General features: G+C 44.7%; 1 protein-coding gene across 1 annotated transcript; it reads left to right on the top strand.

Annotated features, from left to right (window-relative positions):
* Positions 1–2,359: 2,359 nt before the first annotated feature.
* LOC109769367 (probable LRR receptor-like serine/threonine-protein kinase At1g51820) lies at positions 2,360–11,843 on the top strand. Its single transcript, XM_073503742.1, has 11 exons — positions 2,360–2,396; positions 7,435–8,493; positions 8,576–8,714; positions 9,429–9,500; positions 9,602–9,673; positions 9,855–9,935; positions 10,004–10,179; positions 10,267–10,535; positions 10,674–10,812; positions 10,951–11,010; positions 11,167–11,843. The coding sequence occupies exons 1-11, from the start codon at positions 2,360–2,362 to the stop codon at positions 11,841–11,843; spliced, it is 2,781 nt and encodes a 926-aa protein (XP_073359843.1).
* The last annotated feature ends 680 nt before the right edge of the window (positions 11,844–12,523 follow it).

Below are 12,523 nucleotides of genomic sequence, written 5' to 3'. Positions count from 1 at the left end.
TGGAGATCATGGTGTCATGCCGGTGACAAAGATGATCATGGTGCCCCGAAGATGGAGATCAAAGGAGCAAAATGATATTGGCCATATCATGTCACTATTTGATTGCATGTGATGTTTATCATGTTATGCATCTTATTTGCTTAGAACGATGGTAGTAAGTAAGATGATCCCTTATAATAATTTCAAGAGAAGTGTTCTTCTGCGTCATCCCCTTCTCTTGAGCCATCGCCGGCCTTGGCAAGTAGCCGAGAGCAGGGTTTTCAGCATCGTGTGCACGGGACTGCCACTGACCTCCAACGCCGCGCAGTGAGCAGGCTGCACGGGGAAGATCATATCTGACCTGAGACCACACCCCGCATGTAGCCGACCCCACCCTCCACGTCGCTGCCGCTGATCTGAAGTAACCGGCCCGCCGCCGCCCGCAGCAAGGTCAGCTGCCGTCGCCCGAGCAGAGCCAGCCGCCGCCTAAAGCCGACTGCAACCATTGTCGCCCGAAGTTGGGTCGTCCGCCGTGCTGACATGACCCAGTCGGTCGCTCCTCCATGCTGAGTGGCCCCGCACCACCCCACACCAGAAGAGCCGCCACCGCCGTTGGCCATAGACTTTGCCCGGCCACGTCCCCGGCAGCAACGGAGGAAGGGGAGGAAGAGGTTGACGGCCTCGGCGGTGATGATATAAAAAACATACTCTTTTGTGTACTACTAATAGTGCCGAAATATTTTGAATGAAAGGCAACTATTTAAGTACATACAAACTTTATGGTATCTTCAAATTACACTAAAAGTTGAGAAGCCCACCCTCGTTGTCAAGCTCGGCGTGCCAAGGATGTAGCTCATGCAGGAGATCACTGCTGGCACCCACATTCGCATCGCCCGAGAGTGGGCGGGGAAGGGGAGTGAAGGGGAGCTGCATAGGGCAAGCTACCAGCATGTACATGCTGATCAATCTGACGCGGCTGCCCGTGCATAGGATGGGAATATTAGCCGATGCCGAACTACCGAACCGAAAGAACACAGACCGAAACCGATAACTAACACCTGAAGTTTGGGTCTCAAGTCTAGAAAACCGAATTAGGCCTTGTTTTGTTCATACGATAGGAATATCATAATAGTAGAAAACTTGTAGAAAATGAGATGACATGTATCTTAATTCTTATCCACAGGAATGAAAAAAGAGATGTCATTTGGTTCACATCATAGGAATTTTTCTGTTGAGCGTAGACTAATGTTTATTTTCCTTTGAAATGTGGAGGATAAAAACCAATCCTATGCAGGAATAGGAATTTGTTAACCAAGGACTCTAAAGAAAAACCTTCTATAAGAATCCTATCCTATAGCATTCCTATGAAATTCCTCCAAACCAAAAGAGGCATTAACTTCAGTGTATTCAGTTCAAGGCATCGGGTACCTGAGCTGACCGAAAACCTAAATATACATGGTCCAAATCATTGGTGGAGCTTGACAAAATTGTCTAGGAAGTCATGGAATATAGGAATTCATGCGGGTCAAACACACAAAGTTCCTTAATATAAACTCTCTCTCTTTCACTTTCCTCAGAAAACACAATCAAAATAATTTGTACGCGCATCTACTAGTTCTTCATAACTAAATTAAGACTACTAGCACACTTGCCCGTGCGTTGCAACAGGTTAATAAAATTGCATGCCTCTAACTGAGTTATTTACTGAAAACCATCGCACTTGGGGCTAGGGTAACAACTTGATACCATATTTGAGCCACGACACAAGAAACCACCAACTTTGCGCATAACCAATAATGCGGAGCACTGATTGTCCAGTTAGCTTACGAAAACAGCAAAACCGACAGGTAGGCCCCACCTGTCGGGCTGACGTGGCGAAGACTAAAAATTTGACCACTCATGTGGCAAATGAGATGTGGGCCCCACACGTCAATGGCTAGATGGTCATCTTCTCCACATCCCTTTTTCAACGAGGCATTTCATCGAACAGCTTATTGGCACGAATCACTTTCCTCTCGGTGGAGAGAGTGAGTGGCGGCAGCTCGTCTGCGTCTCCATGGAGCGCCAGTGGGGTAGGCGTAGATGCCCGTAGCTCATCTCTACGCCGCGCGCCGAGCTCGGCCGCGAGCGTGCCGCTCCATTGCCGGGGGTTGTCGTTGTACGCCATGAAGCCCCGTGTCAGCGGAGTTAGCACCGCCCAGCTCCCCGCTGACTGTGGCGGCTAGCATCAAGCACGCGCTCACGAGCCAACATGGCCGCGGCGGCCAGAGCACCACGCAGAGGTGTGCGGTGACCAGCGACCAGCCAGTGCGGTGAGCGGCGCGGCGGCGCAGTACATCGATGCGAAGGCCAGCAGCTTACGCGGCGCCGCGTGGCCGAGATGCGGGAGCTGCTCGTTGCTGTACTCGGCGGCGGCTGTACGCGAAGACTGCACGGAACGCGCATGACCAGTGAGGCCAAGGCGACGGCGGCGCTAGACGCGCATCAGGCAAGCTCAGAGTGCACTCGTGTGATGGCGACGAGCGTGGCACCAACTACTCGTCGTACGGCCTCAAGACCGAAGCCCGGAGCGGCGGTGCTCCAAGGAGTGGATGCAGAGCTCATGTGCCATTCCAGATCGAGTAGGAATTCCACCAGCGCGTGCCGCCATCACTCCCCAGCAGCCGCTGCCGCTTCCGAATTGGATTCCTCAGCAGCTGGCTCCTCCACTTAGCTCCACCATCGCCGGACTTAAGCTCCAGCACATCGCCACACCCGCCCACAACTTACTTGATGAAATGTCAGGAAGAAATAGAGGAAGAAGTAAATAGAAAAACCGAGTCATTGACTGGCAGGACCCATGTCCACCTCAGCAAAATGTACATGTAGGCTCGCCACGTCAGCGCAACAGGTGGGGCCTACCTATCGGTTTCGCTGTTTTCACGAGCTAACTGGACAATCAGTGCTCCCGTTATTGGTTAGGCGCAGAGTTGCTGGTTCTTGTGCCCTGACTCAGATGTGCTATCAAGTTGTTACCCCAGCCTCAAGTGTGGTGGTTTTGGGTGAATAACTCCCTCTATCTCAATATAAGAATGAATCAAGACCCCCACATGCATGTATTCTCTAGTTCAACATGGCGCCCTTTAATTAGAGCCAAAATAGTATATTCACTTTTATTGGCACGTGCCCATAATTTCTTTCAATTATAATTAACCAACATGTTCTCTTCTATTGGCACATGGAAGCTACCACGTCAATAATTTATGGTGTCCCTTATTCTGAACAAGCCGACCTAGTTCGATGTGCCGGATGCGGAGCAGGCCCAGTATGGCAGTAATCGAACTCACGACCTCAAATACCCGACCACATGTTGCTAGCCACTCAAACAAACGCATCCTGCTAACCAATGGTCAGCGTGAATATTTAAGAATATAATGCAACGTCAGAGTCGAAACATTTTTATTTATTTATTTGAACTTTTCAAAAAATGATAACTATGAACTGACAAATAAACTTGGGAATATGAACAATTTTCCAAATTAGGAGCACTTTTTTGAAAAATCCATACATTTTTAAAAAACACGAACAAAATTTTGAACGGAACATTTTTTGAAATTCACAAACATTTATTGAAAGCATGAACCTTTCATAGAAAAAACATTCGGTAGTTCATGTTAAGAATTCACAAAAAATGGGCAGCGTGAACAATTTTCAAAATTACGAACAGTTTTTTGAAGATTCCATACATTTTTGGAAAAAAAACAAGAAGAAAAAAATTGTACGGAACATTTCTTGAAATTCACATACACATTTCTTAAAAAAACATGTACCTTTTATAAAAATCAGAACATTTTTTAAGTTGTGGACAATTTTTGAAATGGGAACATGTTTTGAACATTCAGAAGAATTTTAGAATATATGTTTCTTTAATGCACACATTATTTTCAAGAAAGTTAGCATATCGCTAGAACAAGGAAATTTTCGAATACTGAACATTTTTTAAATGCATTTTTTTAATTTTGAAAAATTAAAAAAAGAAAATTAAAAAAGGGAAATAGTATTTAAATTTTGAAAAAATTGGAATATTATCTAAAATAGGAACATATTTTTGTAATTTGTAAATGTTTACGAAATTCTGAAAAAAATTGAAATTCTGAACATTTTTTGAAAATTTCGTATTTCAGAAAAAATAAAAAAATAGACTTGGAATGGGAAAAATAAAAAATAAACAGAAAATATAAATAGAATGAAACAGAAAAAGAAAAATTGAAATAGAACACAGAAAAAATGGGCGGCCCAATCTGAATAAAAATTGAAATTCCAAGCATTTTTTGAAAATTTTAGTAAAAAAGTAAAAAAAAATAGACATAGAATGGGAAAAATAGAAAAGAAATAGGAAATATAAAGAGAATGAAAGAGAAAATGAAAAATTGGAATAGGACACAGAAGAAAATAGGTGGCCTGTGTTGAGCACCCTGTGTGTAGCTCGAACTATTTGCCGCAGTGTGTGGGAAATGGGCTGATTTTATTGGGCTATAGCCCACGCGGCCCACGTATGAAATTCTGCACAAATCATTTTTCTTTGCTAACAGACGGACGTACAAAAGATTAGTTCCACCTCAGATAGAACAAAATATCTTTTGGCGGTGAACGGTTGAAAAAATCGGAGAAACGAACCTTGCTTTATTAGTAGGTATAGATATAGATATAGATATAGATATAGATATAGACAGGGGAAACTGATCATGACCACCCTTGCCCTTGTCCTCGCTATAGTGGAAGTAGCTGTCTAGGATGCAATAGGAGCTTGATACGGATCTGATAGGGGCTGGAGCTGGACGTGTCAGGTGCGGAACCTGACGACTTCTAATCCTCTTTCGGAGGAAGGCCGATGAGGGCTCGGACGCCCTGGTCTTGCTCCACCTTGAGGGAACGGACGACCCGGCTAGGCGCTTCACCAGGATCCAAGCATGTGCATCCTCATCGGCCTTATTCTCGGTGGCACGCTTTGACTCCCCGTCGTAGCGCGCCTTTTCCCTCTCACAATCGGCATGCGGTGCCTCGACTTTGGACGTGCCACCATGACTGCTGCTTCCTGCGCTTCTATGGCCTTGGGCGTTGCTGCCATTGACCTCAGACTTCGACTCGGACAAGGACCCAGTGCCGTGGAGTTTTGAAGCCAATCTCGTCGGCGCGCCGGGACCTCCATTGGATGTGCGTCTACTTTGGCGACGGAGTGGTGCGAGCTTACGCCAGACACGACACCACTGTTGGATCCTAGTCGGGGTGGCAGAGAACGCACACGGCTGGTGGATCAATAGCGGGGCAGCTCTGACGGTGGAGCTCCTGTACTCTCCTGGGACTGGCGGACCACGAGCCAGACTTCTATGTCCTCCTTGTCCGAGTAGGCGGCGAGCTACCAGTTGACGGATTCGGAGCACTCGGGCTCAGATTCACTGTTAGCATGTTTGATATGGCCTAAGAGGAGCAGAGAGTGGCGAAGCAGAGAAGGCTAGAAGAGGTGTGGACTCATACAAATGTCTAGGGTATGATCCTAGGTGAGGATAGGGAGGGGAGTTTCTGGTGCCAAGGTGGGCAGATCCGATGTGGCGAATGTGCCTTCGGACATGTCCGGCGGCCATAAATCCTCCCAACATATATGAGCTAGATATGGGGGTGCTAAACAATCTGAACATTTGAGCTAGGTATGTAATTCAGATGATGATTTTTTTTGTCCGGACCGTGTAACTGTTCGCCGGACATATAAAGAGAAATGGGGGATTCGGTTGGAGTTGCTCTAAGTCATAACTCGTAACCCTAACCGCCCATGCATCCACAAAAGCCAATGATATTTTCCAACAGCCGCCGACCAGCGCCATCTCCTCCCTCTCCCTCAACGAAGACCTCCGAAATAACCTGAGCCTCCCCTACTCTCCAACCCCAACAACCTGTACCATCTTCCCGGCAACCTCCTCCTATTAGAGCATCTCCAACAGGCGCACAAAAATTGCGCGCCCTAAAATAGTTTTAGTGCGCCACTGTAGCATTTTTAATGCGCCGGACCCAACATTGCTTTAGCAGATGCCCAAAAATGCGCGCCCAAAAAGACACACAGTGTAAATTATGAAGCGCGCGCAATACGGCGTCTCAAATTTACAGCTTCGGTTAGCGTTTTTTAGCGCGCACCCAACCTTTTTTTGCACGCGCACTGTTTTACAACTTCTGCTGAAGCTGTCTGGCGCCCGAAAAACCTAAAATTTAGCGTGCGGCCCAGTTTTTGGGCGCCTGTTGAAGATGCTCTTATACTTTCCATCCTCACCCTAGATGGCAAGCGAGGCAGCAAGTTTGATCTAGTGTGAGCGCAAGCAGCAATTGTGTGGAAGGCACACAATTTCTACCTTCATATGTTGTTCCTTTGGTGTAGTTCATTCACAACTGATGATCGAGCCGAACTCTTGACTGAAACATTGGTTAGGTGATTTTCTCAAAACTGAAATTTTGAAATAACCGATCGTTGCTAGTGGCGACCACAACAACAACCACCTCCTCGTTGCTACCGCCTGCGACCAGCACCTTTTCATTGTTGGTACAAATGAAAACACACTAATCATTGAACAACAGGGTCATAGTATTGAAATATGTTGTTTTAGATTCTTATTTTTCAAATTTCTATAATAAACAGGAATAATAGTTACAAAAAAGATTATTCCCTTTGCGACTCCCTAGTTTCCAAATACGAAATTCAAATTTTTAGCATGGAACAAAAAGAAATTGCGACACTCGCATGGGAAAATCACTCCCATCTCGATACTGCTCATATCGTAAAGTTCTTTTTGGCGATTTCTGATAAATGCATAATTTGGATCAAACAAATGCATAATTTGGTTCAACAAATGCATAATATTGGGTGACATGTTCATTTTTTTTCTCAGCAAATTAGATCGGCCACTTCAGTAGAGAACTTTGTTGAGTGTTTTACATTTCAGGCAACAACTGTATGTGAAGAAGAAATATTTCAAAGTTCAAGTTGTTGAAGCTCCGCTTGAATTCTAGGCATAAATGGCTCAATTAATTGGCTATGATAACACTAGCAGACTAGCTAGGACATTTCACCTCAAAGATGTTCCAAAAAATAAGATGTATAATGTTTCTAAAGGTTACATATTTCTAAAATTGACCAAAACTATAGAAAATGTATCAGTATCTACAATTCCAAATCAGTACCATTAGATTCATCACGAAATAAATTTTATGTCTTATTTATTTTGTATTGTCAATGCCGTTTTTTTTCAAGTAAACTTGGTCGAAATTAACTCCTAAGTAAATTAGTAGGCCTTATATTTTGAAATGGAGGAAGTGGTTAGTAGTACTAATCCTGGGAATGGGCACTGAACCCTATGTTTTGTTGTCCGCATAGCACTGGTCTTGGCTTTTCATCATCATACCTCATTTTAAATTGCATATCCATGTGTGCAGGTTTCATCAGTATAGACTGCGGGCTACAGGGAGAGGAGAGCTATGTCGACGACAACACTAAGCTGTTGTACGTCACTGATGCTGGCTTCACCGACACTGGCATACCTTACAACATCTCGGCTGAGTACTTCGGGCCGCGGCTCTCCAAGCCCGTCCAAAGCCTACGAAGTTTCCCCGATGGTGTGCGCAACTGCTACACGCTACGGTCACTGGTGCCCGGTCTCAAGTACCTGTTCCGCGCCACGTTTCTCTATGGCAACTACGATGGCCTTAACAAGCGACCAGCGTCGTTCGACCTCTACATCGGCATCAACTTCTGGACTGCGGTGAACACGACATTGTGGGGGTCGGACCAGGGCAACACGTGGGAAATAGAGGCCATCGTCATCGTCCCGGATGATGTGGTGCAGGTGTGCCTGGTGAACACCGGCGACGGGACGCCCTTCATCTCCGGGCTGGACGTGAGGCCGCTGAAGATGTCGCTCTACCCGCAGGTGACCGCGGTGCTGGGGCTGGTCCTGCTAGGCAGAGTAAACTTTGCCCCAATAAATAAAACAGTCACCCTCAGGTACCCCGATGATCCATACGACCGGCTCTGGTACCCGTTTTTTGATGCCACGATCTTGGCAGAGATGTCGACTAAGGAGAGCGTGGGAACCATCGGCTCTTTCGAGGTGCCCACGGCAGTGATGCAGACGGCGGGCACACCGCGGAACCCCTGGGAAAACATCGAGTTCTACTGGGACGCGCAGCCCCAACCCAAAAACCCTACACCAGGGTATATCGCCATCTTGCACTTCTCCGAGCTGCAGCTCCTCAATGGCAGCAATGGCGAGCTGCGCGAGTTCAACATCAATCTCAACGACAACCTCTGGCACGCGGGCTACACGCCATATTACCTCTTCAGTGGCTACCTTTACAGCGAATCCCCCAGCCGGGAGAGCGGCTACAACTTCTCCATCGAGGCCACAACCAGCTCCACGCTGCCGCCCATCATCAACGCCGTCGAGGTGTACTCCGTCATCCCCACCACCAACCTTGGCACCGACATCCAAGATGGTAATCAATTTAATTAAGAACATGTATCTACCTATTGAAATGTTGGGTGCGATGTGATTAACTACTGCAAGCGTGCACGCAGCATCTGCCGCCATGTCAATCAAGGCCAAGTACAAGGTGCAGAAGAACTGGATCGGTGACCCGTGCCTTCCCAAGACTATGATGTGGGATAGGTTGACCTGCAGCTCTAAGACTGCCAACCCTTCAAGGATAACTACCATGTAAGTAGTTCATTATGAGTATATTTTATGACGAAATGTACAATGTTAATTACGCATAAAAAACAACATTTGGTCCCTCAACTTCAATATCGCTCATGTATATTTCTTCGTCCCTAAACTTTCATTGGAAAATTATAATGGGCCGCTGACTGGGTCAAAGCTTATAATCAATGAAAATTGTTGTCATTAAAGGGGAAAGTAGTAAAGAAAAACTTCAGCAAGCATCTTCTCGAAAGCTGGTATCTTCGAAAAAAATCTTCTAAAAAGTTGTGATTATGTAAATAACATACAAACCAAGAAGTTTTCAGCAATATATTGAAATTAAAGGAATTTTAGAATAGAAGGGTGATATGAGTTTTCTATATTTTTGGAAATTTGAGAAAACTCATAAATAAATTGTAAACATTTTGTTATTTTGATTTTTCATGAATGTTCATAATATATTTCCACAATATATATGTTTTAGTTTTGTCCTATGTTTTGTGATGGGCTGATTTCCTGTGCAGAACCACCAATGTGTTATAAGTCTTACCATTTTAGCTGTGGCCATGCACCAAAATTGCCTAATTTGAAAATTTTAGGGTCCAAGATGTGTTTGTTACAAAGTTTAAGGACCAAATCTATAACTGACAAAAACTGGAGAGACCAAATGGCTCCTTATTTTACTATGGATAGCGGAACTGATCCTCTGTATATGTGTTTTTTTCTTTGTAGAAATCTGTCCTCAAGTGGCCTGATTGGTGATATATCGTCTTCCTTCGCAAATTTCACGGCTCTCCAATACTTGTACTACATCCAGAGTTCTAGATTTACTTGGCTTAAACTTCTTCTAGGTTTCAGAAACAAAAACTTCCAGAAATTAAAGGGCTTGATTCCATATATTGCAGGAATTTGTCAAACAACAACTTGACAGGCTCAATTCCAGACGCCCTTTCACAATTACAATCGTTGATAGACATGTAAGTTTAGTTGGGCAACAAGTTAGCACTACTTAGCTAATGTCATCATGGTCCGTGTGCATGCACAGTTAATTACAGCTCAAACACTAGACATGACACATATGTAATAATTAATAAGATTTTGACTGAATTATTTGAGTTATCATGAATATATATAATGTGATTCATTTGTTTCCTCCAGAGATTTGTCTGGCAACCAGCTCAATGAATCGATCCCCCCTGGACTTCTCAAAAGAATTCAAGATGGCTCCCTGAACCTAAGGTAAGCGTACATACTTCATAAATTTCATAAGGCATGTTCACTACTTAACTTGCTCATTAATTTATTAGGCATGGCAACAATCTAAACCTTTGTACCCGTGACAATTCATGCCAGCTTGCTGCTAAAAGGAAGAGCAAACTGGCTATCTATGTTGTTGTCCCCTTGCTTGTCATTGTGGCGATAGTATCAGTTGCAGTCCTAGTCTTGTTCTTGCTAAGACGGCGAAAGCAGCAACAAGGTGAGAGTGGGGCCTTTTCCAGCATGATCTAGCTAGCACACAATAATTTCCTTTTGGCATATTAATTTATCAATTGCCTATGCGTACATGAAGGATCAATGAACAATAGGACAATAATAAAGGCGCAGAACGAGGAGGAAATGTCAACGAACCATGGCAATGATAGTGATTCGCTGCGACTAGTCGAGAACCGCCGGTTCATGTACAAGGAACTCGAGTTAATAACCAATGGCTTCGAGCGAGTGCTTGGCCAAGGAGGGTTTGGCCGTGTCTATGATGGCTTCATGGAGGATGGTACTCAAGTGGCGGTGAAGTTGCGGTCTCATTCCTCTAATCAAGGCGTCAAGGAGTTCCTCGCAGAGGTACAATGGGGCCGCCATTCCTTTGACAACATGTGCCTTCAACTCCTGGCAGATTGGTTTCTGCAAGGATTGGTTACTGCACAACTCTTTGTGTTGAAGTTGTGTGATTCCCATGTGAAATTTGATTTGCTTGTGCAGGCTCAGATTCTAACCCGGATTCATCACAAGAATCTTGTGACCATGATTGGGTACTGCAAGGATGGGGAGTATATGGCTCTTGTGTATGAGTACATGTCGCAAGGAACCCTCCGAGAGCACATTGTTGGTATGACTACCAGTTCCGATTAACAAAAGGAAATAGCTTTCAACTCACATGAAGCATATAAAAAATATCCTAGCCATGCAAATATGCAGGTTACCCTCATCTGAACTATTGTTTATTGATTGAGAAGTCACGGGCTTACTGTATTTGCAGAAAGCGATCGAAGTTTACCTTGGAGACAGAGGCTCCGGATCGCACTTGAATCTGCACAAGGTGCATGCTTAAATGCATTCTATTGTTGTTACTATTTTTTGGCCCAACAGAAGAGAACACTCTTCCGGTCGTTGAATTCTTTGGGTGCACTTTGTGATGTTGGATCGCCAACTGTGTTTCCAGAATCTTATTGTTTGCTGATTTTGTGACGTGTAGGGTTGGAGTATCTGCACAAGGGATGCAACCCGCCTATTATCCATAGGGATGTCAAGGCCACCAACATCTTGTTGGATGCTAGACTGGAGGCCAAGATCGCAGATTTTGGCATGTCTAAGGCCTTCGATCACCACAATGAAAATTACATTTCAACAAATACATTTGTCGGTACACCCGGATATGTGGATCCAGAATACCAGGCGACAATGCAACCCTCAACCAAGAGCGATGTATACAGCTTTGGTGTGGTCCTGCTAGAGCTGGTCACTGGGAAGCCGGCCATCCTCTCGGAGCCAGAGCCCACGAATATTATCCATTGGGTGCAACAACGACTAACGCAAGGCAACATCGAGGGTGTGGTGGACGCACAGCTGCATGGCGCTTACAATGTCAATGGAGTGTGGAAGGTAGCGGAGATCGCACTCAAATGCACCACACAGGCATCGGTGCAGCGGCCTACCATGGGCGACGTGGTGGCGCAGTTACATGAGTGTGTGGAGCTCGAGGAGAGCCGCACCCGTGACTTCAACTCCGGTGGAAGCAGCAGTAATTACTCAAGCTGGAATTATAATGCTTATGGCAGTGGGCACTCCACTAATGTGAGCAGCAATTCTGCATTTGGGATGGAACTGAGGATGCCAACGGTGGCCACCGGTCCAGGTCCTATTGCACGCTGAGATAATTCTCCGTCTAAATCCAATTATATGATTGTTACTTTCTTGAAGTCCTTGTGAGATTGTTAATCATGTTGTCATTTACTTACTAAAGAAAGTGCAAATGGACAGTTCTCAGATAAATTGTGTGCAATCTGTATTTTTAATTGTAAGGCATCAGAGTCCATGTATTTCTATAATATATATTGCTTGCATAGCAGGCAAAGGACTACCTACTTTTCTTCAATGTGAACGTTGCATGTGCACACAATATTCTTATCACAGTTGTTTTGGTTTAATCAATGAAACACAACTGGTCCAAGGCTTCCATGGTTTATCTGTGATTCGGAAGCTTCTCTAAAGAGTAATTTGGATGCAATGATGCATTACCCTATGCCCAGGGGATTGCCCTAAAGTATTGTCCCAGTACCATAAGAGTGTGGTTGTTAACTCATTTCTGTACCTTCCTCCTCGAGATATTGAAACAACTACGGTTCAGGAAACTAAAACTACCACCACAAAGCAGGAGCAAAGGTTGTTTCAATGCAATTCTAGGTTCTAACTTAAAACAATCAGAGCAACAAATGTTAGAAGACCACTCATCCAATGATGAGGTCAACAAGCATACTAATTACAAATTGTGATTCTGAACAATTGCAGACAAAAGAAGCCATCAAGAAAGATAAAATGTACATAATGAATAC

This window comes from Aegilops tauschii, chromosome 1, assembly GCF_002575655.3.
Source record: "Aegilops tauschii subsp. strangulata cultivar AL8/78 chromosome 1, Aet v6.0, whole genome shotgun sequence".
NCBI classification, from domain to species: domain Eukaryota; kingdom Viridiplantae; phylum Streptophyta; class Magnoliopsida; order Poales; family Poaceae; genus Aegilops; species Aegilops tauschii.
Note: the sequence above shows the minus strand (reverse complement) of the source record. Positions and strands in the feature narration are given on the sequence as shown.

What these genes read in the sequence shown, in the direction of transcription:
- LOC109769367 (XM_073503742.1), top strand. Translation starts at nt 2,360, where the DNA reads ATGCGGGAGCTGCTCGTTGCTGTACTCGGCGGCGGCT. An exon ending in CCTTCAAGGATAACTACCAT is followed by an intron (nt 8,715 to 9,428) that starts GTAAGTAGTTCA and finishes TTTTCTTTGTAG; the next exon opens with AAATCTGTCCTCAAGTGGCC. An exon ending in TCAAGGAGTTCCTCGCAGAG is followed by an intron (nt 10,536 to 10,673) that starts GTACAATGGGGC and finishes TTGCTTGTGCAG; the next exon opens with GCTCAGATTCTAACCCGGAT.